This window comes from Vicugna pacos, chromosome 6 (genome assembly GCF_048564905.1).
Source record: "Vicugna pacos chromosome 6, VicPac4, whole genome shotgun sequence".
NCBI lineage: Eukaryota > Metazoa > Chordata > Mammalia > Artiodactyla > Camelidae > Vicugna > Vicugna pacos.
In genome coordinates, this window is record NC_132992.1 from 88,030,826 (window position 1) to 88,053,444 (window position 22,619).

Below are 22,619 nucleotides of genomic sequence, written 5' to 3' on the forward strand. Positions count from 1 at the left end.
ACACCTACTAACTAGTCTCCCTGCTTCTACTCTGCGCCCCCCCAGCCCCTACCCTCGCCACAGTCCTGTCTCCCAGCAGCCTCTAGGGCCTAACACACATTCACACCAAGCTTCTTCCTGCCTCAGGGCCTTTGCACCTACTGCTCCTTCTGCCCAGACACCCTCCTCTCCACTGCCATCCCTTCACCCAGCTCACCCAGGTCTCACAATAAATATTCAGTCACCCCCTGCCCCAGGTGGGTTTAGAACCCCACATTCCATTCTGTCACAGGACCCTGCATTTTATTTCATAGCACTTACAGCAGTTTTCTGTCACTTAAGGACACAGTAATGCCTGGGGCTTCTCCACTAGGCCATAAGCTCCTGCAGGACAGATGCTGCTCTCACGTTACATCCTGGCACCCAGTGTGTGAGGGATGCTTAGTGAGTATCTGTTACATGGAGGCCCCATTCCCCTCCCCCAGTGGAGAATGTGTGTGTTTTATGGTTCCCCAGTTCCACCATCTAACCATCTTTTCTCCTCCAGTCAGCCCAGGCAGGGCCTCGCTCACGTCCCCCTCTGCATCCGAATGTTCTCTGCCTGGAAGAGACCAATGTTCCTGTCTGTTCATGAGGACGCCCTGCCCACCGCTGCCTCTCTCGGGTGAGTCAAAGGGATTCCCTGATTTACTATTTCTTGCTGGTGGGAGGTGGATAAGCCAGGAACACCCAGGAGAGCGAGCCCCTCCTCCACTGGACAGCAGTTAAAGCCACAGGCAAAGTTACATTCAAAGACAAAACTACTCAAAGGATAGTGGGGCTGGTGTTCACATCCCCAGAGGTCTGCCGGGGCAGAGGGCGTGGATTGTTCTGTCTGGGGGAGGGGTGTGCAGGAGGACACCTATGAGTGACCCCAGATGAATGTAGACAGGGAAAGAGTGAAACTCTGGAGTCAAGTCCAAGAGATCACAGAGGTGCCCAGTGGCCATGAAGACCAGATGTTTCCAACATATGGCTGACATCCAGGGAAGGTCAGGACACTCCAAAGAGAGGATGTAGGGGGAACTGATCCCTAATGGAAGCAGAGGAAAGAGAGGGTCAGTCCTGAGGGGGGCAGTGTTAGTAAGACAAAGGGCAGCGGGCCCAGTGGCAGGTGTGACCTGCCATGGAGATGACTGGACAGCCATCTCAGCAGGGGCCATGGAACACGGGCCCTACAGCTCCCATTCGAGCGCTCCCCAGGTCACCTTCTGACGATCCTGTGGCTTCCCAGAGTCAGGTACAGGCCGGGTGCCATCCTGTCGGCTAGGGCCTCCCTTGCTGGGAAATTAAAGTATCACCTGGTATGACCCTTGGGTCTCTGGGGAGCTAGACCCTGAGAGGCAACCCCCCAAGTCTGGGGCACTGAGGAGGCAGGGCTTTTGTACCTGAAGAAATGGGCCAAAGGCTGGACCAGTGGGACTGAGCAAGGGAGGTCTTACCTTCGGAGGTTCTGCAGAGAAGCCTGCCGGTTTCCACAGGTCAGGAATTTCCGGCCCAGTGGCAATGGCTTGTCCCTAGTCCACGATATCTGGGGCCTCAGCTGGAAGACTCAAAGGCTGGGGGACCAGAATCAACTGAAGGCTTCACTGGGGCCAGTGGATCCACATCCAACGAGGCAAGTTGGTTCCTCTTTATGGAGCTACTTGAGGGTCCTCACAGCACGGTGGCTGGCCTCCCCCTGAGCAAGCAACTCAAGAAGCCAATGAGGAAGCTGCAATGCTTTTCTGCCCTAGTCTTGGAAGCCACACACCATCACAGCCACCGTGGGTGGAAAGCAAGTCCCTAAGTCCAGCCACACTCACTAGAAGTGGAATTAGATTCCGCCTTCTGAAAGGAGTATCAGAGAATTTTTGAATATATTAAAACCACCACTCCACCGGCAGATTCTTTCCAGGGGATGCTTCCCATTCCATCACTTGCTCCTTAAAGCCCTTGGGGACAAAGCCTCGCTTTCTTAGCACCCAACTGAAGACCATCTTTACTCCCTTATTCAAGCCCATCTCTGGTCACTTCCCACCTCCCCATCCAACGTGGAGTCCACCTGCCAGAAGAGGCCAGCAGCTTCCCCACTTGTGCCTCTGCCAAGCTGCTCCTCCTGCCCGACCTGCCCTCCCTCCTTCTTGGCCCCTGTTGACATGCTCTTCAGCCCTTGAGACCCAGCTCCAGAGTCACCTCCAACCTCCTCCACCCGCCCCTCCCCCGACCCCTCGGCCCTCACCACACTCTGGGTCACACTTGTGGGGCACTCAGGTGATGCAAGAGATGTGTGGTGGCCCCTCTGGGTCCCTACAGCCAAGGTGGAGCTCAGCATGGCAGAGATGCTCAAGAAACATTAAAATAAACGCATCTATGAATGAGTTAATCCCCGCTCCCCTATCTGGCCCCTCAAAGCCAGCCAGCTGCTGCAGGACGCATGGGGGCTTTTCCTAGGAAATCCTGAAGCAATCAGGAAATTCCCTCCCATAATTTGCTGCTCAGCTCCTCCCCTCCGAGCCTTCCCAACAATAAACTGCCGAAGAAGAGCCCCTCTGCCTCCACCTCCTTCATCCACCCCACGGAGCGCTAAGAAAATGCCTCCTTCATCCCACCTCTGCGTTGTACTTTTGGCTTCTCATCATCTCCATTCCTACTCTTGGATTTGAACCTTGCAACAGCCGTGCCAGGCAAGTCAGGGAAAGAGTTTTCCTGTACTCCAAGGAAAACAAAATGGAAGCTCAGACAGGTCAAACAATTTACCCAAGTCCACACAGCTAGGGTCAGCACCAGGTCTGTCCAAGCCTCATACCTCTTTGCTGAAGGCAGAGATGCACTGGCCTTAGTGGTACTTCCGGAAAGTGAACTGCCCCAGTCTGAGTCTCACCCCAGAGTGACAGAGAAGCCAGTGTGTTAATGATGAAGTCACCAACACAGGAGCAAGAACCTGCCAACAGTGGTGCAGGAGTTTGATGTGGGTTATTTTAATAAGTCCACAAAAAATAGGTAATTACTCATGTTTACTGCAACAAGTATAGCTCTTGGGACTTTTTGCACATTGTCTCAGATCCCCACCACAACCCTGAGAAGCAGATTTTGTTGTTCCCACTTTACAAGGGAGGACATTAAGATTCAGAGAGGTTAATTAACTGATCCAAGGTCACACAGCTAATGACAGAGTCAGGATTTGAACCCAGAGGACTGTCTGACTCCAAAGCCCCTGCCCTCCCTTTCTGTCAAGCAACCTCGTATCATCATCAACGCTATGCTGATGGAAGGTACCAAAGCACGACGCTGCCCTCTGCCGGGAGACAGGGCGTGGGCAGGTCGGCTGTGGTCTTGGAGCCAGGCTGGAACCTCCCTGTCTGGCATGATATCATTTTTCTCTTCTAATAATTTACTCACCCAAAGCCCAGGCATGAGTGGCTGACAGAGACCAGCTTCCTTGGGGGGAGCCCGTGCAATAAGGAAGGAACACACTGTATATCCTCCCATCGTGGAAGTTTCAAGGAGGTCCCGGGTCCAAGACTCACGCTTGTCAACGTGGGTGAAGGATGCTGGCCAAGGAAACATCCCAGTGGAGCCTGGAGGTGAAGAACACGAGCTCTCAGTTTAGGCCCAAGGAGCAGAGGCACCTTTCTAAGACCCTAGGGACTCACCTGTGCCCGGACCTGTCCCTGAACACAGCACAGAAAGGGCCTGAGCGCCACCCCTGACCTCACCTTTTGGAAGTATCCCCTCTCCTCCTGCATCAGTTGTCTCTCCTTCCTCTTGTGCCCTCGAGGTGTAACAACCTCCTCTCCACTTTCTTGCAGCGCCAAAATGTTCAATGTCACCTCGCAAGTCCTCCAACCTGCTCTCAACGGGACCCTTCCCCAGAGCAGCACCTGCGCCCACTCTGAGTGGCTGAGCTGGCTCAACATCACCCAGGCCCCCTTCCTCTGGGTCCTGTTCATCCTGGCGGCTCTAGAAAACATCTTTGTCCTCAGCGTCTTCTGCCTGCACAAGAGCAGCTGCACGGTGGCGGAGATCTACCTGGGCAACCTGGCCGCAGCCGACCTGCTCCTGGCCTGCGGGCTGCCCTTCTGGGCCATCACCATCGCCAACAACTTCGACTGGCTCTTCGGGGAGGTCCTGTGCCGCGTGGTGAACACCGTGGTCTACATGAACTTCTACAGCAGCATCTGCTTCCTCATGCTGGTGAGCATCGACCGCTACCTGGCACTGGTGAAGACCATGTCCATGGGCCGGATGCGCGGGGTGCGCTGGGCCAAGCTCTACAGCGTGGTGATCTGGGGGTGCACGCTGCTCCTGAGCTCCCCCATGCTGGCCTTCCGGACCATGCAGGAGTACAGGGACGAGGGCTACAACGTCACCGTCTGCCTCATCGACTACCCGTCCCGCAGCTGGGAGGTGTTCACCAACATCCTCCTGAACTCCGTGGGCTTCGTGCTGCCCCTGAGCGTCATCACCTTCTGTACCGTGCAGATCATGCATGTGCTTCGCAACAACGAGATGCAGAAGTTCAAGGAGATCCAGACGGAGAGGAAGGCCACGGTTCTGGTCCTGGCTGTGCTGCTGCTGTTTGTCATCTGCTGGCTGCCCTTCCAGATCAGCACTTTCCTGGACACGCTGCTGCGCCTCGGCGTCCTCTCCGGCTGCTGGCATGAGCACGTGGTCGACGTCTTCACGCAGATCGCCTCCTTCGCCGCCTACAGCAACAGCGGCCTCAACCCGCTGGTGTACGTGATCGTGGGCAAGCGCTTCCGCAAGAAGTCTCGGGAGGTGTACCGGCGGCTGTGCGGGAAAGCGGGCTGCCTGTCGGAGCCCAACCAGATGGAGAGCTCCATGGGCACGCTGCGGACCTCCATCTCCGTGGAACGCCAGATTCACAAATTGCCGTAGCGGGTAGGGAGCAACCAGGGAGCAATGGTACCCGGGCTACTCGTGCGCGTGACGATTGATGGACGGGGCTCTCCAGGACGCGCTCAAGGAGGGACAGAAGGCATCCCATGTGTGACCTTGGGCAGGGAGTCGGTGTCTCCAGCACAACAGAGGAGCGAAATTCCCGCCCTGCCCAAGTTGCAGTGAGCAAGGCTGAGAGGCTGGAGGGATCTGGTGCACAGCCAAAGGTCCCATAAACACGACAGTATTATTGTTCTTATTTGCTGCCACCCCTGGGCCAGTCTGCTCCTTCCCAGGAGTGGAGGGAGCCTGGGGGTAGGGACAGGAGTGACTGAGCTTCCCTCCCACAGGCTGTCCCACGCTGCCCCAGCAGAACCGCTCAGATCTCCAGAAATGCAGTCCGGCTTTGGTGCAGCATCTGAGTATCCACACGGGACCCAGCTGAAGTTTTGTCTTGCGTTTCTTTAATCCACTCAGCTGGGACTTCGGAGGATGATTTCTCAGATAAATGAAGGTTAAACTCTGAGAGATCTCTGGTAAGAACCCAGGGACTGAGATTCTTTCATTCCCCTTGCAGAAAGACAAGGTGGTCTGTGCCAAAGAAGAGCCCAGTAAGCACTTATCCAGCACTTGCTGTACACACAGCATTGAGCACTGTGGGCAAGAGGGGAAAAAAAGAGAGTTCTGTCTCCATCTTGAAGGAACTTGCAGACCCATGTGGGAGTGATTCAGCACCTGCAACCACCAGAAGGCTGTTCTAGGAGTGGTCAAGCAAGGCACTGTGGGCGGTGCAGAGTGGCGAGGTGACGGCTGGACGCCCCAGCTCAGCGGATCACGAGTTGCACGTGGCTGTGTCCCTGCCTCAGTTTCCTCCTCTGTAACTCGAGGTTGTTGGGGGAATTAAAGGACGTAACAGGCATAGAAGGACTTTGACAAATGAAAGGTGCTATGTAAATGTGAGGCATTATTATGCCCGCAGAAAGGGAATTATTTAAGGTTCAGCAAAAGGTCTGTAGGAGAGACTTGGTATTGTAGGTAATGGTTGTGCAAAGCACCAATCAGTGTCTGACACATAGTAGGTGCTTATTAACGTCAGCTCCCTCCCCCACCTGTCCTTCCCATCAGTCTCCTCCCTCTTCTTCCCCACCGCCCCACACACAGCATTTTCAGGGAAGATCACCTCTTCAATGGAAATGAGAGAACGCCTTTCCCAACCTGCCCCCATCAGATCATTTGCCCGAACAACCAACTGCAGAGGGACCAGCTCCGTCTCCTGTGAGCGGGGGCAGGGGCGGGGTGGTGGGCGGGGCGGTGGAGCGCGCGGCAGGGCGGGGCCGTGGTGGGCGGGGCCGAGGGCGGGTACCACGTGTCAGGCAGGAAGAAGCGGGACCCGCATCCTTGGCCAGAAGCTTAAGAGACAGCCCTGGCCCCACGTCCCAGGTCCTCCAGGGGGAATTCGTTTCTTCTTTTTCTACGCGTTTTGTAATCTGCCTCCTGTGGCTGGCCCACGGGAGAAAGCACCACTCAGGCGCCAATATCAAGCTGCTTAGCGTCAAGGCCGGAGCGGCACTCAGGAGCAGCGGAGCTGGGGAGCTGCACGGGGCGGTAACCGAGGCGTCGCCTGGGAAGAGCTCACTCGCTCTGTAAATGGGTGATTTGTTAGTGGGCTCTCTCTGGAGAGAATGGAACCTGGAAGACCAGACGGATTTGGATGGCAAAGAGCCCGTAAATCCTGACCAAGCCAGGTCTGGATTTTAAAAGAAAAAGGGTGGAAAAAGATTCCCTCCCTGCCCCAGCCATTTCTTCCTTTCTGTCTCTCACACCCCTCTGCCCCAATAAGCACACACACTGCAGCTGGAGAAAGAAAACAGGCGAAATAAGAAGCAGAAACAGTTTAGTATTAGAACGGTGTTAAACCAAGCAGATATTGTGGGGGGGCGGGGGGAAAGGAGGCTGGGATATCGAACGTGTAGCCCTCATTCATCAGCGGGTGTGTATGGTCTGAGGGTGTCCTATGAGCAGAGCCCCATCGCAGCCTTAAAGGGCTCCTAAAGGTCATTGAAGTGTCCACGCGTGGTCTGAGGAGCGATTGGGCTGCGGGAGGGGTGCTGCCGGGTGTGTTGTGTTGATACTGTGATAAAGAACATCCATCTTGTGAAAGAGCTGTTACATTGTAAAGAGGGAGGGTTTTACAAAAGAGGAGAAATGGATGAACAGTGCAAACTTGTCTTTTCTGTCGAGCATGATAAATGAATGAGGCATTTTTTGCTTAAGTTCTTTCATTTGTTACAACTCTCAAAACAGTGAGTTTAGTCAAGGACGCTGCCACAGGCAGTTAGAAGCCTTGGTGGAGCAAGGAGTTTCATTTATTTCCACTCAACCTACCTTAGGGCTTCTGCCCTGTGGATCAGTGGGGACCAAGCCATCCATATAAGTGATTGTGTATCCATATAAGTGAAACAATTTTGATTATATATGTCCAATGTGTATGTTTATTAACATGTATTAAAATGTGCACATTCTAAAATTATACTTCAAGTAGAAATTTAAGAAACTTTGACAAGTTTTTATTATTTTCTCCCATCCTACATTCCGATACCAGTCACTCATTACTGAGCTCCCATCAGGTGCCCATGAGGCCCCATGAGGCCCTAGAGGAACAAGGATGACAGGAATCCAATCATTCATGCATGTGGGATGACAGATAGATAGACAGATAGATAAACAGACAGATCAATCGATCTATAGATATCAAGTGCCTTCCATTTGCTCTCCATTTGACAAGGTCTAGAGCAAACAGTTGTCTAACCACTGCGTGCATACTCCCAGTGATGGGGGATTCATTACCCACTCCATTTTGGGACCCCTTCATTATTCTTGTATTCGTTCACTCACTCTTTCATTAAACAAAACTCGCATTCTGAGTCTACAGAAATGGCAGCGCTCCATCTACACATCCATCCATCCATGTTAGAAACCTGGGGCTTATGGTTAAGTGCACCTTCTCCATTATCCTTTCCACCCAATGAATTAGCACCTCTTTCAGATTCTACCTAAGGGCTTCATGGATCTGTCTGCTTCTTTCTGTGTCTAACCATCATCTCTCATTGGTCTCCCCATCTCTGATATTAACCACATCCTTCTCCCAATTCTTATTCTCCACTCGGCAGCCAATGACATCCTTTAAGAACGCAAATACGCCAATAGGGAGGCTATACAAGTAAAGGACAGTGTTTAGGAGCCAAGGCCTTGGGATCAGGCGGACCTGGATACCACATCTGCTTCTGGCTCAGACTCTTATTTACTGTGTCCTGGGCATCTCACTTACCCTCTCTGAGCCTATAGTTCCTCGGCTGTAAGATGAGGATAATAATGGCATCCACCTCGTAGCACTGTAAACAGGATTTGAGTATAAATGTGTTTAGCCTGGAACAGAGTTGGCAGTCAGTCAACCCATGAGCTGCCATGATGGTGATGATGTGGATGGTGATGATGACGGCTGTGATGGAAATGATGGTGATGCTGAGGGTGACGGCTGTAATGAAATTGATGGGGAAGGTGATGATCGCATCTCTAACAGGAAACCCTTCAACAGGGTCCCACCACTCTTGGGATAAAGTTCTGTCTTTGTGACATGGCTTGCAAGACCCTTCATGAGCTGGCCCCTGCCTTGTCTCTTTCCCTCTCTCCAGTCCCTGGCTTGTTCTCTATCCTCCAGCCGTACTGGACATAAGTGCCTGGACAGTGCCCAGCAGATATTCCATCCCCCTTCAGTGCCCACACTTCCCACCAAGGCCCTGGGCTTGGAGAAAGTTGCCCACAAGTGCTCAAGGGAGCTTACTCATCCAAGGCACTTTTTCCACAGTGGGTCATGACTCAAGGAAGTCTGCAAGCTGGAGGAATCTGGGCAGGGCTCTCCCTCCCACCTCGCCCCACCCCAGCCAGGCAACACGAACGGATCCCAACTCCTGACCCTCCTTGGCCCCAGCAAGTTGCTGTGATGGGGAGAAGCCCACGGGAGCCTCTGGCGGACTCAGAAACGAGAGATGGGCCCCGCTCCCAAGTCTGCTCAGACAGAGCGGGTGACGGCCAGGTGCAGAGGTGTAAACTGTCTGCCAGGTGACCGGTCAGGAACTGGTGCTGCTGCTGCTGTGGCTGGTGGCAGCTACTGCTGATGATGAAGGCACCTGAGCACCGCTCTTATGATTCGGAAGGTGGAGTCTGCATCTGTCGACCCCAGCCACGTGCTGCGCACCTCCTAGTTCCTCAATCCCTGAGCCCCTGCTGAGCGTCCCACAGCCCTGACCTCTCGCCAAGCCCCAGGAGGATGTGGGGGACAGGCTTGAGCAAGGAGGTCACAGTTTGGCAATAACAGTGGCTGAAAGTTTAATGGTTTGTTTGTGTGTTTTTGGCTGAGATCAAGGAAAATGTCTTATACTCTGCTGAGTTCCTTTTAGACGTGACCCTCACGACCACGCAGGTAGGCAGCTGCCTGTATCATCGCCAGTTTGAGATGTGGAAACTGAGGCCCAGAGAGGGAAATAACCTGCTAAGGCCATGCGGTTCTTCAGGAGGGTGGTCCGGAAGCCCACCTGCTCTCTGTGTATCCGTGCCTTAAAAGAGGGATGCAAATTCTGGGACTGAGAAAGGGCTCAAGGTGCCTTTCTGCATGGAGGGCTTCTGAGTCTCAGCTTGGGCTGTTTCTGCCCCAGTGAACAGACTTTGCATCTTCTGGGGCTTGTGAATGCCTGCTTCCTACTAAGTCACCTCCCCAGAGGCTGGTGGCTGATGTCTTACAATGAATATGTTTTATAGCCGCTTTACTGAAATATGATTTACCAGCCTCATAGTTAAGCCGTTCCCGTGACTTTTAGTGTATTCACAGAATTATGCAACCAGCCCTGCTCTCTAATTCCAGAGCCCAGGCATCACCCCACAGTGAAGTCCCACACCCATTAGCAGTCACTGCATTCCTCGCTCCTCATGGCCTCCAGTAGCCACTAGCTTTCCTTATGTCTCTAGATTTGCCTGTGCCAGACATTACATGTAGACGGAATCATGCAGTCTGTGCCTCCGTGTCTGGCTTCTTTCCCCAGCCTACACTGAAATGTAATATTTAATTGTAGAGGAAGAACCCCGGAGGCCAGACCTTGAGTCCCTACCGTGCCACCTACTTGCCAAGTGATCTTGGCAAAGCACTTTACTCATTTCCCGCCTCGGCCTTTGGCCTCAGTTTCCTCATCAGTCAAATGGGCAGATGATAGAATAAGTATGCCTAGGTCACCCAGAGCTAATGACTCTGGAAAGGGGGCTTTGTAACCTGTAAGGGGCAACAGCAACAGGACAGGGACCCCCCGGACTTGGGGCCAGGTTCCCAGGTCACACACCAGCTCTGCCACTTGCCACAATCAGTTAACTGCTCCAAGTTTTGGGGGGGTTGCCTATAAAATGAGGATCTAGGTGTTACAAAGATTAACAAGAGAAAGGTGTCCTAGTGGGTTGAATAGCGTCCCCTGCCCTCCAAAATTCATGTCCATGCAGCACCTCAGCATGTGACCTTATCTGGGAATAAGGTCTTTGCAGAAGTAATTAAGTTAAGATGAGGTCATACTGGATAAGGATCAGCCCCGAATCCAGTAACTGGGGTCCCAATAAGAAGAAAAGACTCTCAGAGACACAGAGACAAGGCCTTGAGAAGAGGAAGGCAGACATGGAGTGATGCTTCTACAAGCCGAGGGACACCAGGGGTTGCCTGGAGCCACTGGAAGCGGGGCAGAGCCTTAGAACAGACTTTCCCTCAGAGCCTCCAGGAGGAACCCACCCTGCCAGCACCTTGATTCTGGACTTCCAGCCTCCTTCCCTGGGAGAGAATACATTTCTGTTCCTTTAAGCCACACCTTCTGGGGTACTTTGATGCGGCCGCTCCAGGAGACTGATGCGGGAGCTGTTACAACTCTGTAACAGCTCTGAGCACCTGCTCACCGTGAAGGTCGTCCGTGCACACCCCAACCCTAACAAACGAAGAGGGGACCAGACGCTTCCTTCAGGTCTCCTGGGGGCTGGAGCTGCTAGTTGGCAACAGAAGGTTTCCTAAGTGAGAATGGGATATGCCATCTTACAGAATTCTTGAGATTTCTTACAAAGGAGGGTGCTGAGGCCTCTCTCAAGGTGACGCAGCATGTTAGGGACTGGCCTGGGGCCCCAGCGTGCGCACCACAAGCTCCGTGGTGCTGCGTTTCTGTGCCCCGTCGCTGCTCACCCGGGACCCGGGCTGCCTCGTTTCTCTCCTCCTTCCCTAAAAGGCAAGCCCATTCCGGGAGGGAGTCTCGGACCAGGTTAAGAGGAGGCCACGGGGCCAGGCTCTGGGCTTCCCGACAGCCCAGCCGCCAAGCCCACCTCAGCGGGAGGCTGTTTATAAACAAGCCTGAAAGATGGCCCAGGACAGGGCTCCGAGGCCCATCTGGACGCCTCCCTCCAGGCTGAGTCACTGCACGGCCCACTCAGAAGGCAGCAGAGCATGCCCATTCCTCTCCCCAGCCCCGGCCCAGACGCAGGACTGCTTATGTAGCCCTTCCTGTGCCCACACTACCACCGCAAGGGGCTAAAGCCGGGACAGCTCCCGCTGGCTGCTGACCAAGGGCCACCACGTCAGCACGCCATCTCATGCGATCCCCAAACTCTGAGCAGAGGCCTGCTCCACTGACTAAGAGTCTGAGGCTAAAAAATAAAAAAATAAAAAATTTTAATTAAAAATTTTAATTAAAAATAAATATAAAATGAATATTTTATTAATTTATTTAATTTTAAAATAAAAGTAATAAAAATAATTTTAAAAACAAAGTAAAATAATTTAAAAATTTTTTAACCTAAAAAAAAAAAAAAGAAAGGAAAAGAAAAAGAGACCGAGGCTCCAGGAGGTGGTATAGAAAGTGGCCCAAGTCCACCCAGCTCAGCGGTGATGGGGCGGGGATTTAAACCCTGACAAAGTGACTGCATGGCAGGCACCTGCCCACCGTGACTTCTGCATCAGACCTTAAGGACTGGGGTCCGGCTTTGGGATCAGATTCTTTCACCAAGTTCCTGTCCACCTGGAGGGAGACAAGGCAGTGAGACCCCGGCATCCTGCCTGCTGAGAGGCCTCTCGGGGTAGCCCACCCCCCGCCGCGTGCTCCATCACCGAAGAACAGTGCCTCTCACTCAGCACCCCTGCTCCAATTAGTTGCCCAAATTCTTTCTCTTCAGCTGAGTCCTGTCATCATCTTCTTCTGGAGCTGCAGGGCTCCCCTTCCAATGTTCAAGCTATTTTGGTGCAATTATTTACTTCTGCAGGGTTTCCGAAAGTTTCTCAAACAACCACCACCACAAGAACAAAAGCCTGGCTCCTGACTAGTCAAATGAGTCTGAGAAATGCAGCTACAACATCTTCCTCATGGGGCTGCACAGACACACATTCAAGGCCCTGAGAAGGTCTGCAGACAAGAGTCCTGCCCACTGTGCTTTGTCTAATGCACGACTTTGCCTAACACGGAGGCTCCCAGACTTGGTTGGCACAGAACCTGACCTTCACTGCCTGCTCCTTCCTATTCTCCTTACCCAGCGTCTCCTTTTCCACCTGAGGTTTAAGTGTTGGAATTCCTCAGCCTTCCATCCTAAACCCTCTTCTCATCTCTCTACATGGCCCACCTAAATAATCCCAGCCAGGATCACGGCTCTAAACACTGCGATGCTTGGTCTTATGTGTTAACGTGCCTGGGCTCCAGCACCCAGTTATTTGACCAAATCCATATCTACGTGCTGCTGTGAAGGTATTTTGCAGATGTGGCAAACATCTCCAGTCAGTTGACTTCAAGTAAAGGAGATGATTCTCAATAATGTAGGCCTCATCCAAGCAGTAGGAATGCCTTAAGAGTCCAAACTGTGGTTTCTTGAAAAAGAAGAGATTCTGCCCCAAGACTGCAGCCTCAAGTCCTGCCTGAGTTTCCAGTCTGCTGGCCTGCCCTACAGATTTTGGACTTGTCAGCATCCACAATGATGTGAGCCAATTCCCTGAAATAAATCTCTTGATAGATAGATGGATGATGGATGGATGGATAGATAAATACATAGATACATAGAATACATAGATAGAGAGATAGGCAGATAAATAAGCAGGCAGACAGATAGATCCTATTGGCTCTGTGTCTCTGGGGAGCTCTGACTGATGCACGTCTCTGCCACCAGCTCTCTTCTGAGGAATCTTCTCTGACCTAGATGCCCAGTGGAGAGCCCCATTTAGTTATTTCACATGCATCTCCAACTTAATTCCAAAACCAGCCTTTTTGATTCTCTTTTTAAAAAACATATTCCTCCTTCATCTTCCCCATCTCAGTAAATGGTACCACCCAGTTACTCCTAGAAAAATCTGTAATGCTTCCCCCTTCCCCATGCAACACCAGGCACTTTCAGTTCCAGGCACCATCTCAAATCCATCCCCAGTTCCAACTCCTCTTCCAGCCTTGAATACTTCCAACTCATTTGCCACACAAGGGTTAGGGTGTTCTTTTCAAATGTTTCAAACCCCTGGGTGACGGCCTGTTTCTGGCGGATGTGCCATCCAGACATTCTTTAAGGTATGAGAGACCTGTTACCCCAACTACCAGGGATGCTGCTGGCAGACGGTGCTCAGCTGAAGGGTGCCGTTTCGCCTGAGGTCCACCGCCTTCCAGGGCATCCTGCATTCAGTGGCTGAGGGGAGGAGGGAAGCCCAGCCCTCTTGTCCCAACTCAGACAGCTCTGAAGGGTCATCCCATTCAAGAATGTTCACAGATCTGTGGAGGCTTCTCTTAAGTCCGCCCTGCAGCTCAGTGCTTCCTTTGCTCAATCCTTCTTCCTTCCTGTCGCTCTCCCAGGTCCTGACCCCGTGGCTCACCTGCAACCTGCAATGTCACTGGACATGGGAAACTCTGAACTCCATAAACTGCTGTCCCAGGCTCCATCTGGGCTCGCCCTGCCCACCCTCCACCTTCTCTCCAGCCGTTCCACTTCCTACGCTTGCTTCTTCAGTTCCTTGAGCAGCCCCAGGACCTTCACTTATGCTGTTCCCTCTGCCTGCCCTGAGCTCCTCTGACTCTACAGTTGGTTTCTCCTCATAGCGCCAGTGTTCCCTCTGTCTCCCTGACATCCTGAAGTACGAATGCTCACCCCCCTCTCTGCTGTGTGGCACACTGCCTCCTGAGTGCTTCTTCATAGAACTCACCACAATGACAACTACACGTAGTTTTCTCTGCTTGCTTGCCGGTCAAGGATGACCTCGAGTCTTCCAGAAATGTGAAAGTTCTCTTCAGCACTCAGTTCTGAAAACTGAAAACCCTGAGTTCTGCATCTCACAGATGCATTCCCAATCATGGGGACCAGCATGGTCTCTGTTAAAGATAAATGCTCACAGCCTCAGCTCTGTCTCATAGTCCCCTCCCATTGTCTCCATGTTCTGGGGGCCTGTGGGCCTTTCTAGACGTGAGGCTCCCTCATCCTGCCCTCAGCCCCAGAATTCAGGCTCCCACACCCCACAGCCTCAGAGGCAGAGGCACACCCTCCCCTCCCTGGATCCAGGCCCACTGCCTATTTCCCAACCTTGGTGAGTGGCCGTGAGAACATCCATCTTCCTTACAGAATTTTCCATTCCACCCACGGGGTGGGGGCCCCCCGGCCCTGGCAAGGCTGCCCGAGAGTCCGTCCCCAAAAGACCACTTGCAGCCGCCACCGGTGGCATGTGAGGCGCCGGCAGTCCCGGCCACGTGGCCCGCCATGCACTGGCCCCTTCTCACAGCCTGCCCTCTGCACGAGGCAAAGCCAGGATCAGGCCTGCGCACTGCTGTCCTGGCAGAGCTGGTCTTCTCTGGGGGGGAAACATGTGCCCGGGCAGGAAGACATCTCCCAAGGACAGACACCTCTCAGAAACGGTCTTGTCTAAACTCGCATCAAAGGGAGAAAAGCCGACCGCCTCTGCCAAGGGGGTCTGGCTGACGACATCCCAGTTGACATTACTCACTAAAAAGGACTGGGATTTGCAGAACCTTTTCTGGCTAAAATTTATCCCAAAATGATGGCAGGCACTTCCCTAACATCGGCATGACTGAAAACATCCCAAGTCTCTCCTGACGTGAAGAGCCCTTCCCTAAAGGTAAATCCCAGCTTCCTTCCTAAAACGCAGATCCGCTCCTGACTCTTAGCGTGGTCCTTTTTTTTTTTTCCTATAACCAGCTCCCATAATTTTAAGGCGTTCAGCAATGGGTGAAAGCGGCTAGAAAATTCAAAAGTGTAGTTTGTCCCCATTGAGGTGTCAGTAACAGAAAAGGGAGACACGACAAGGGCGCCAGATGCTGAAGACAAAGGGGACGTTTTGTGCTCCAGACACGCTGGGTGCAAGGTGACATCAAGAAAGGCTAGCAGAGGGTCCCAGAGGCAGGACTAGGGTGTGGGGTGCTGAGGCCTGAGATTTGGGGGTCACTTTCCAGAATCAAAGCCCTGGTGCAGAAGCATCTCCTGCACTTGGCGGGGGAGCTTGAAAGGTCTTGATTTTTAGCAGCCAGGACAGAAGGTAGGCGTCATTCAGTCAAAGGATCTTGAGGCCTGACACTCACGGAAAACCAGCAGTTTCTGATGGTCTGAACACGAGGCCCTGAGTGGCTCCACTTGATACGTGCAGACTTACATCAGAAACAGATTTCAGGACTGCCAGGGGGGGTTTAGGGAAAAGTTCATCCGATTTTACTCAACTCTGCACATTGCATGAGTCAAGCTTTTCCTGGCTTACTGTTTGTTTAACAGGGTCCACAGTGATGGATTCTTGGCGCCATACCCTTTATGGCCAAAATTCAAAAGGGGATAATCAAGTCAGCTTCCACAAAAGCTGCTGCAGAACCCCAGGCATTCAGGCCCCCAGCGCGAAAAGGCAAAGTCACCGCTCAGTGTCCACAGATACAGGGCGATGCTCATTGGGACTCAGTGATGCCCACGTGTGTTTGAAGGGCATGTTGGCTGCTGTACCATTCTTGGGCAAGATCATGGGGCTTCCCAGATGTTACCACAGTAAAGAGGGAGATAGTGGGTGAGTCATCTCTTGCCAGCCCCAAAGTGCAAGACAGGCTTCCTTTCAAAATCCCAGCTTGCTCCCTCCTGAAAGGCCCACTTTTCTGGCAGCCCCACCAATGACATCACTGGTGTGGGGGTTATGTAATTTAAGGCCCTCACACTTCCACAGCGCTTCCCAGAGCAGAAAATATCTCCAAAGCCAGCTTTCACCATCAGAAAACCCCACTGAAGTTGTGATCGCTCTCATTTTGTCTGAGTAAGTAAATGACCACCTTTTTTTTCTCTTTTATACGAGTAAGAAGTTAGAGAGGATCTCCATCTCAGGGAAAAAAAAACAAACCACAAACCTTCCTTTTACAACTAATATTGGCAGACTTTTCAGCTTTCTGTAAGTGTATGGTTTTTTAAAACGTAATTTTGGGTCAATTAAAGAGACTTGCATTCCATGCCTCCTTTGGGTTTTAGTCGCTTTTCCAGAAGAGGAGGGGGAGGGGGAGGGTTTGGACCAGGAGGGCATTTTCAGCAGGTCTTTTCAGCAGGGTCATATGAAACCTGTCAAGTTGAACACAGCCCTTAGAGCTCCGTGTGATCTCTGACCAGTTACAATCTACCAATTCTGATTTATAAAAATCGAATTGGTCTCCCCAGAGTCACCTACAAAACTTCCATAAGGCCAGTAACTGGTTGGGTTATTTGTGGTTTGAAAACAGTATCTTATTATGTAACTAGGTTGACATTCTTTAATATCTGTATCTGTATCTCAAATGCCTTTATCATCACCTCACTGTCGGAACTGAAATTAATTTGAAGAAAGCTAATTTGTTGATGAAGGGCACGCTGTCCCCTGAGTAGCAGGTGCCAGCTTTAGAATACGCAGAACTCAGAAAATATCACACAGAAGTTGGCGAATCATCTCTAGTAGACTTGCCTGACATCACCCCCGAGTTTTTCAAGTAGAATCCAGTATTAGGAGTAGTATCAGTAGCTGCTGTTAATTGACTACTATGTGTCAGGCACATATCAGAGCTAGAACTAGGAAGCAATGAAGGATAATTTCTCCTCTCTGGCCAACTTCACGTAAACACAGGCAGCAACTGGTAAAGGCAACCTCCTGAAAAAAAGCCCGGCTGCAGACGCAGCCGGGTCCTGCAGGCTGGCGGGCAGCATCCACTGGACTGATCAGGAAGAGGTCTCTGCTGGTCGCGTAGGTTACAGTCCCTGGAGTCCTGGGCAGGGTGAGGTCTTGACCTTTGTATTAGTGTCCAGCTGATGCTGTAACAAATGAACACAAGCTTTGTGGCTTAGAACAACACTAATCTATTATCTTAGAGTTCTAGAGGGCAGAAGTTCAAAATCAGCCACATCTGGCTAATGTCAAGGTGCTGGCAGGGCTGTGCTCCTTCTGGAGACTTGAAGGAAGAAGCTGTGACTTGCTTTTTCCAGCTTCTAGAGGCTGCCTGTGTTCCTAAGCTCGTGGCCCCTTCCTGAATCTTCAAAGCCAACAGCACAGCATCTTCTGATCTCTCTCTGACTCTGACCCCCTCCCTGCCACCTGCTTTTACTTATAAGTGAAATGACTTCCACTTGTGATCACATAAAGTCCTTCTCCGTAATCCAGCACCATCTCCCCATCTCAAGATCCTTAACTTCATCCCACCTGCAAAGTCCCTTTCGCCATGTAAGGGAACATCCTGGCAGATCCCAGGGACTGAGACGTGGACATCTTTGGGGACCGTGATTCTGCCAGCCTCCCCTCCTGTCAGCACTGTGCCACTGGGGCACCGCCCATGCTCTGGTCTGGCAGTGCCTGGGCAGCTCCTGCCCCTCACTGACCTTGTGGTCCCTCAGGAGGACACAGGAGTCCCATCCAGTGCCCCCCAAGAGCCACCCTTACCTGCCCAGGCACCTACACCTCAGAGGGGACTCAGCCCCCCTGCCCTACATGTTCAAGGAGGCCTGGAGGAGGGAAGGGAGAGAAGCCAAGCAGACCACATGTAGGGACTCAGTCAGTGTCCACGGCAAACATCCTCCCCTCCTTCTGGTTCCTTCTCAGACCTCCCAGTGGTTCAGGCTCCGAGGCAGGAGACAAATGAGAATCCCACTGCCAAGAACACAGGCCCTCCGGGAACACAGCCTTCTGGAATTCAGTTCCTGAGTTTCCATTTCAGTGGTAAAATAGTGAAACTCATTTATACACAGAAATTGTGTGTGCACCAGGACCTGTTCAAAGTGCATTTCTGCCCCACTGGCCTCGTATGTTAGCAAGGGCGTTGTTGTTACCGTGACACTGTGCCCTGCCAAATTGTGGGTGCACTGTCATCAGAAAAGCACAACTTTATTTCCAATGTGAACCATGTAAACTGACTTTAGGACAGTATTCACAGAATGTCCATTGTTTCACTTCGCCAGAGTGAACTTTCAATAGTTTGGCTTTGATTCCATGAATGGGATGAGAAAAACTGAATCAGGACTGGAACCGACTGATTTTTCTACTTGAGGAGTCTAAGGATGCTGACACTAAAGTGGCACCATTTCACTGTCTGTGAAGCTCTTGGAGAGCAGACACATTAATCAGCCATCACCTCCACCGTTGTATGTGCACAGGATGACTTGGAACCAAAAATGAGCTGAATTAACTTAAAGGAGAGTTGTTTGCTGTAAGCAAAAAGTTATCCTTCCAGAGTGCCCTAGACAGCATCCCCTGCCCCTATGTCTTAGGGCACCAGCTTTGAAAACGACTCACTTCTTTTTGTTTGTTTGTTTGTTTGTTTGTTTTTTGAGGGGAGGTAGTTAAGTTTACTCATTTGTTTATGGAGCAGGCACTGGGGATTGAACCTAGGGCCTCGTGCATGCTAAACATGCGCCCTACCCCTTGGGCTGTACCCTCGCCCCTGCCCCACCAACTTCTGATAGCAGTTCTGTCTCAAGTTTCCTTGTGGTCAGTGAAACCGCCAGTCCCCATCATGATGCAAACATCAACAGACACTTTGTGCACGTTCCACGTTCACAGTCAACTTCCTTGAGAGACAGAAGTTCAGGCCTTAAATATTCATTAAACTTTTTTTTTTTTTGCTCTTTGCTACTCCAAGTGTTTCTTGCAAAGTTTAAAAGCGTTGCCAAATAACAAAACAAACATTTAGCTGTGGATTTGTGTCCTGAAATAAATAGCAAAACAAGAGCACCCCTGCTTTTCCATACGCTCTAGGTCTGAACTCAGTAAGCCATGGGGCCATCAGAGCCACCTAGCCCATAACTTCCCATGTCTCCCCCTGACCCATCAACTGGCAGCCCACCAGCTTCTCTTCTCTGTCCCCATGCTCCCTTGGTGATTTCACCCAGTCCTCTGCCTTTAAATACCAAATGCCATCTATGTGATTACAATTCCCAGCTGTGTATCATTATCTCACAGACCTGGTCCGCCATCACCAGTCCAGTATAGTTAACAGCCCCTGACACCTCATTTGATTTCCAACCCAGCTCAACCTTAACACGTCCAAAAGTGAACTCCTGATCCTCCCCTGCCAAAAAATGGGCTTTCTCCACCCTGTCATCTCTATTTCAGTTGATGGCAGCTTCCTATTTCCAGGTACTCAGGCTAAAAATCTAGGCATCATACAAGTGCCCCTTTCTCATAACCTATATCCAGTTGAAAACCATGGGGGTCCTGCCTTCAGAATGTATCTAGAGCCGGGTCACGGCTCACTGCCTCCACTGCCGCCCCTCCCCTGCTAGCAGGTTTGTTGCATGCTCCTTGCCAGCGCCTCTCTCCTGCCCCTAGGCTAGAAGCACCTTGAGGGCAGGGGGGGTTGCCCTTTGGATTCACCACTGTGTCCCAAATGCACAGAACAGTGCCTGGCACGTAGTGGGTACCCAGTGAACACTTGCCTAGTGGACCAATGAGTGGATGAGGAACCTGTAAATTGTAGCTGCTGTGAATGGCCCAGTGTGTGAGTTACAGTGTCACAGGGAGAAGCTTGTCGCATCCTCTTCAGGGGAGGAAAGCCGGGCTCCAAGACTCAAAGTGATTGCCTCGCATCGCAGAGCCAAATAGGCTCTTCCTTTTGCGACATCTTGCGTTGGGTACTATGAACTTTACCCAGCTGAAGGACTCTTAAGCACCACTGTTAATGAGTAGCAAGTGCTTACAAAGGGCCAGGAACGTTAGGAGCACTTTGCATATATTCACTCATCCAGGGGGCGGAAGGTTTTGTAGGGGTGGAGCCCGAGAAACGCCACGCCTGCTACAATTGCCCCCATCCATACACCCTACGGGTCCAGCCCGGTGCATCAGCAAACCCGCTGGCTGTGCCTCTTCCTCAGCCTTGCTCGATGCCGATTTCAGTCACGGACCACCGTCTCCTCGTCTGCCTCCGTCTAGATGATGGGTACCTTCATGGGGCGGGGTCCTGTTCCCTGTATCTCCAGCACCTGGCAAAGTGCTGGCACAAAGTAGGTGCCCATTCAACGTTTGTGAAACTGTTAATAATAATAGCATGGCTGTTACTCAGACCCACAGCCCACTTCCATTGAGTGCCTGCTCTGTGCCAGGCAACCACACCGAGTTCTCCATGGATACCCTCCCCGGTCCTCACCACAGTCCCACAATAGGGGTAGGATGTGCTCCAGTTTTCAAAAAGGGAAATAAAAGCCAGTGGGTCTAAGTGGCCCACACCGAGTGGTCGTGTCAGGATTCATACTCAGGTTTCAAAGCCCTGGTCCTTCCCTTTATACCAGGGGTCAGCAAATCTTCCTCCCAGGGAATAGGTGGTGAATAGTCTCAGTTGTGCAGGCCCAGCGCCGCTGTTGCAACCACCCAACTTTGCTGTTGTAACACAGAATGGAATGGGTGTGGCCGTGTGCCAATAAAACTTTATTCTCCACACCCAGGCTGGGTCCGCCTGGGGGACAGTTGGCCGCCTCCGCAGTGATGCTACCTGCTGTTCGTTGCAGGTGCTGTGAATGGCCTCCCGGGCCCTCCTGGAGCTCCAGGCCTCCAACCAGAGCCAGCTCCCGCCTCCAAATGCCACGTCCTGCGACAGCGCTCCGGAAGCCTGGGACCTGCTGCACAGAGTGTTACCGACGTTCATCATCGCCGTCTGCCTCTGCGGTCTGCTGGGCAACCTCTTCGTGCTGTCCGTCTTCCTGCTGCCCCGACGGCGCCTGAACGCGGCAGAAATCTACCTGGCCAACCTGGCGGCTTCCGATCTGGTGTTTGTCTTGGGCTTGCCCTTCTGGGCAGAGAACATCCGGAACGAATTCAACTGGCCCTTTGGGGCCCCCCTCTGCCGCGTCGTCAACGGCGTCATCAAGGCCAATTTGTTCATCAGCATCTTCCTGGTGGTGGCCATCAGTCAGGACCGCTACCGCCTGCTGGTGCACCCCATGGCCAGCCGGGGGCGGCGGCGGCGGCGGCGGGCCCATGCCGCGTGCGCGCTCATCTGGGCCGTGGGCGGCCTGCTGAGCACCCCCACCTTCCTGCTGCGCTCCGTCAGGGCCGTCCCGGAGCTGAACGTCTCCGCCTGCGTGCTGCTCTTCCCCCACCCGGCCTGGCCCTTCGCGAGGATGGTGGAGTTAAACGTGCTGGGTTTCCTCCTGCCGCTGGTGGCAATTGTCTTCTTCAACTATCACATCCTGGCGGCCCTGCGAGGGCGGATGGAGGTGGGCAGGACGAGGCGCGGGGGGCCCACGGACGGCAAGACCACGGCACTGATCCTCACGCTCGTGGCCGCCTTCCTGATCTGCTGGGCCCCCTACCACTTCTTTGCCTTCCTGGAATTCCTGTTCCAGGTGCGGGCGGTCCGAGGCTGCTTCTGGGAGAATTTCACCGACCTGGGCCTGCAGTGGGCCAACTTCTTTGCCTTCCTCAACAGCTGCCTGAATCCAATAATTTATGTCTTTTGGGGACGGCTTTTCAGGACCAAGGTCTGGGAACTTTATAAACAGTGCCTCCCTAGAAGTCTCACTTCAATGTCCTTGTCCCATAGGAAAGAAATCCTCCAACTTTTCTGGCGGAATTAAAACAGCAGGGAGCCGAGAAGTGTAGTTTCCTTATCAATTACTTGGGACGTAAGGAATGTGACTGTGGTAGCTGAGTAAAGGCTCCACGAGATAACCGGGACCCAGTCCCAGGAACTCCCAGGGCTTATACGGTCATGGGGACTTTGCAGATGTGATTAAGCTCAGGACCCTGAGGCAGGCAGGTTATCCTGGATCATCTGGGTGAGCCCAGTGTCATCACCAGGGTCCTTACGAAGGGGATGCAGGAGGGCCAGAGATGGAGAAGGTAATGTGACACCAGAAGCAAGACGTCTAAGGGATGCAGTGAAGGGGCCACACACCAAGGACTGCAGGCGCCCAGCAGAAGCATCAACTGGCAAGGCTTCTCCCTGGAGCCTCCAGAAGGAACCAGCCCTGCTGACGTCTTGACTTTAGCCCAGTGACACTGATTTCGGATGTGGTCTCCAGAACCGTAAGATAATAAATTTATGTTGCGTTAAGTCAACAAGTTTGTGGTTAATTTGTTACAGCGACAGGAAACAAGTTTTCAGTAAGTATCTCTTATCCCACATCCACTTGCCCATTCACAACGTTCCAGGTTATTCCCGGCTATGACACCCTCCGCTAGGAATGCAGAGATGCGCTGGCTAGAG

General features: G+C 52.4%; 2 protein-coding genes across 3 annotated transcripts in view; both read left to right on the forward strand.

The window, feature by feature from the left end:
* Positions 1 to 7,439, forward strand: part of BDKRB2 (bradykinin receptor B2) — a 31,840-nt gene extending 24,401 nt beyond the window's left edge. The window contains exons 2-3 of one of the 2 annotated variants that reach the window (XM_072963670.1): positions 527 to 643; positions 3,810 to 7,439. In XM_072963670.1, coding sequence (XP_072819771.1) covers positions 570 to 643; positions 3,810 to 4,899 — 1,164 coding nt within the window. In that variant the 5' untranslated portion in view covers positions 527 to 569 and the 3' untranslated portion in view covers positions 4,900 to 7,439. The remainder of the gene's footprint in view (positions 1 to 526; positions 644 to 3,809) is intronic. The other variant, XM_031679376.2, reaches the window with a different exon arrangement.
* Positions 539 to 22,447, forward strand: BDKRB1 (bradykinin receptor B1). Its single transcript, XM_031679377.2, has 2 exons — positions 539 to 643; positions 20,920 to 22,447. Exon 2 carries the CDS (start codon positions 20,929 to 20,931, stop codon positions 21,985 to 21,987), a length of 1,059 nt encoding a protein of 352 aa, XP_031535237.2. The 5' UTR covers positions 539 to 643; positions 20,920 to 20,928; the 3' UTR covers positions 21,988 to 22,447.
* The last annotated feature ends 172 nt before the right edge of the window (positions 22,448 to 22,619 follow it).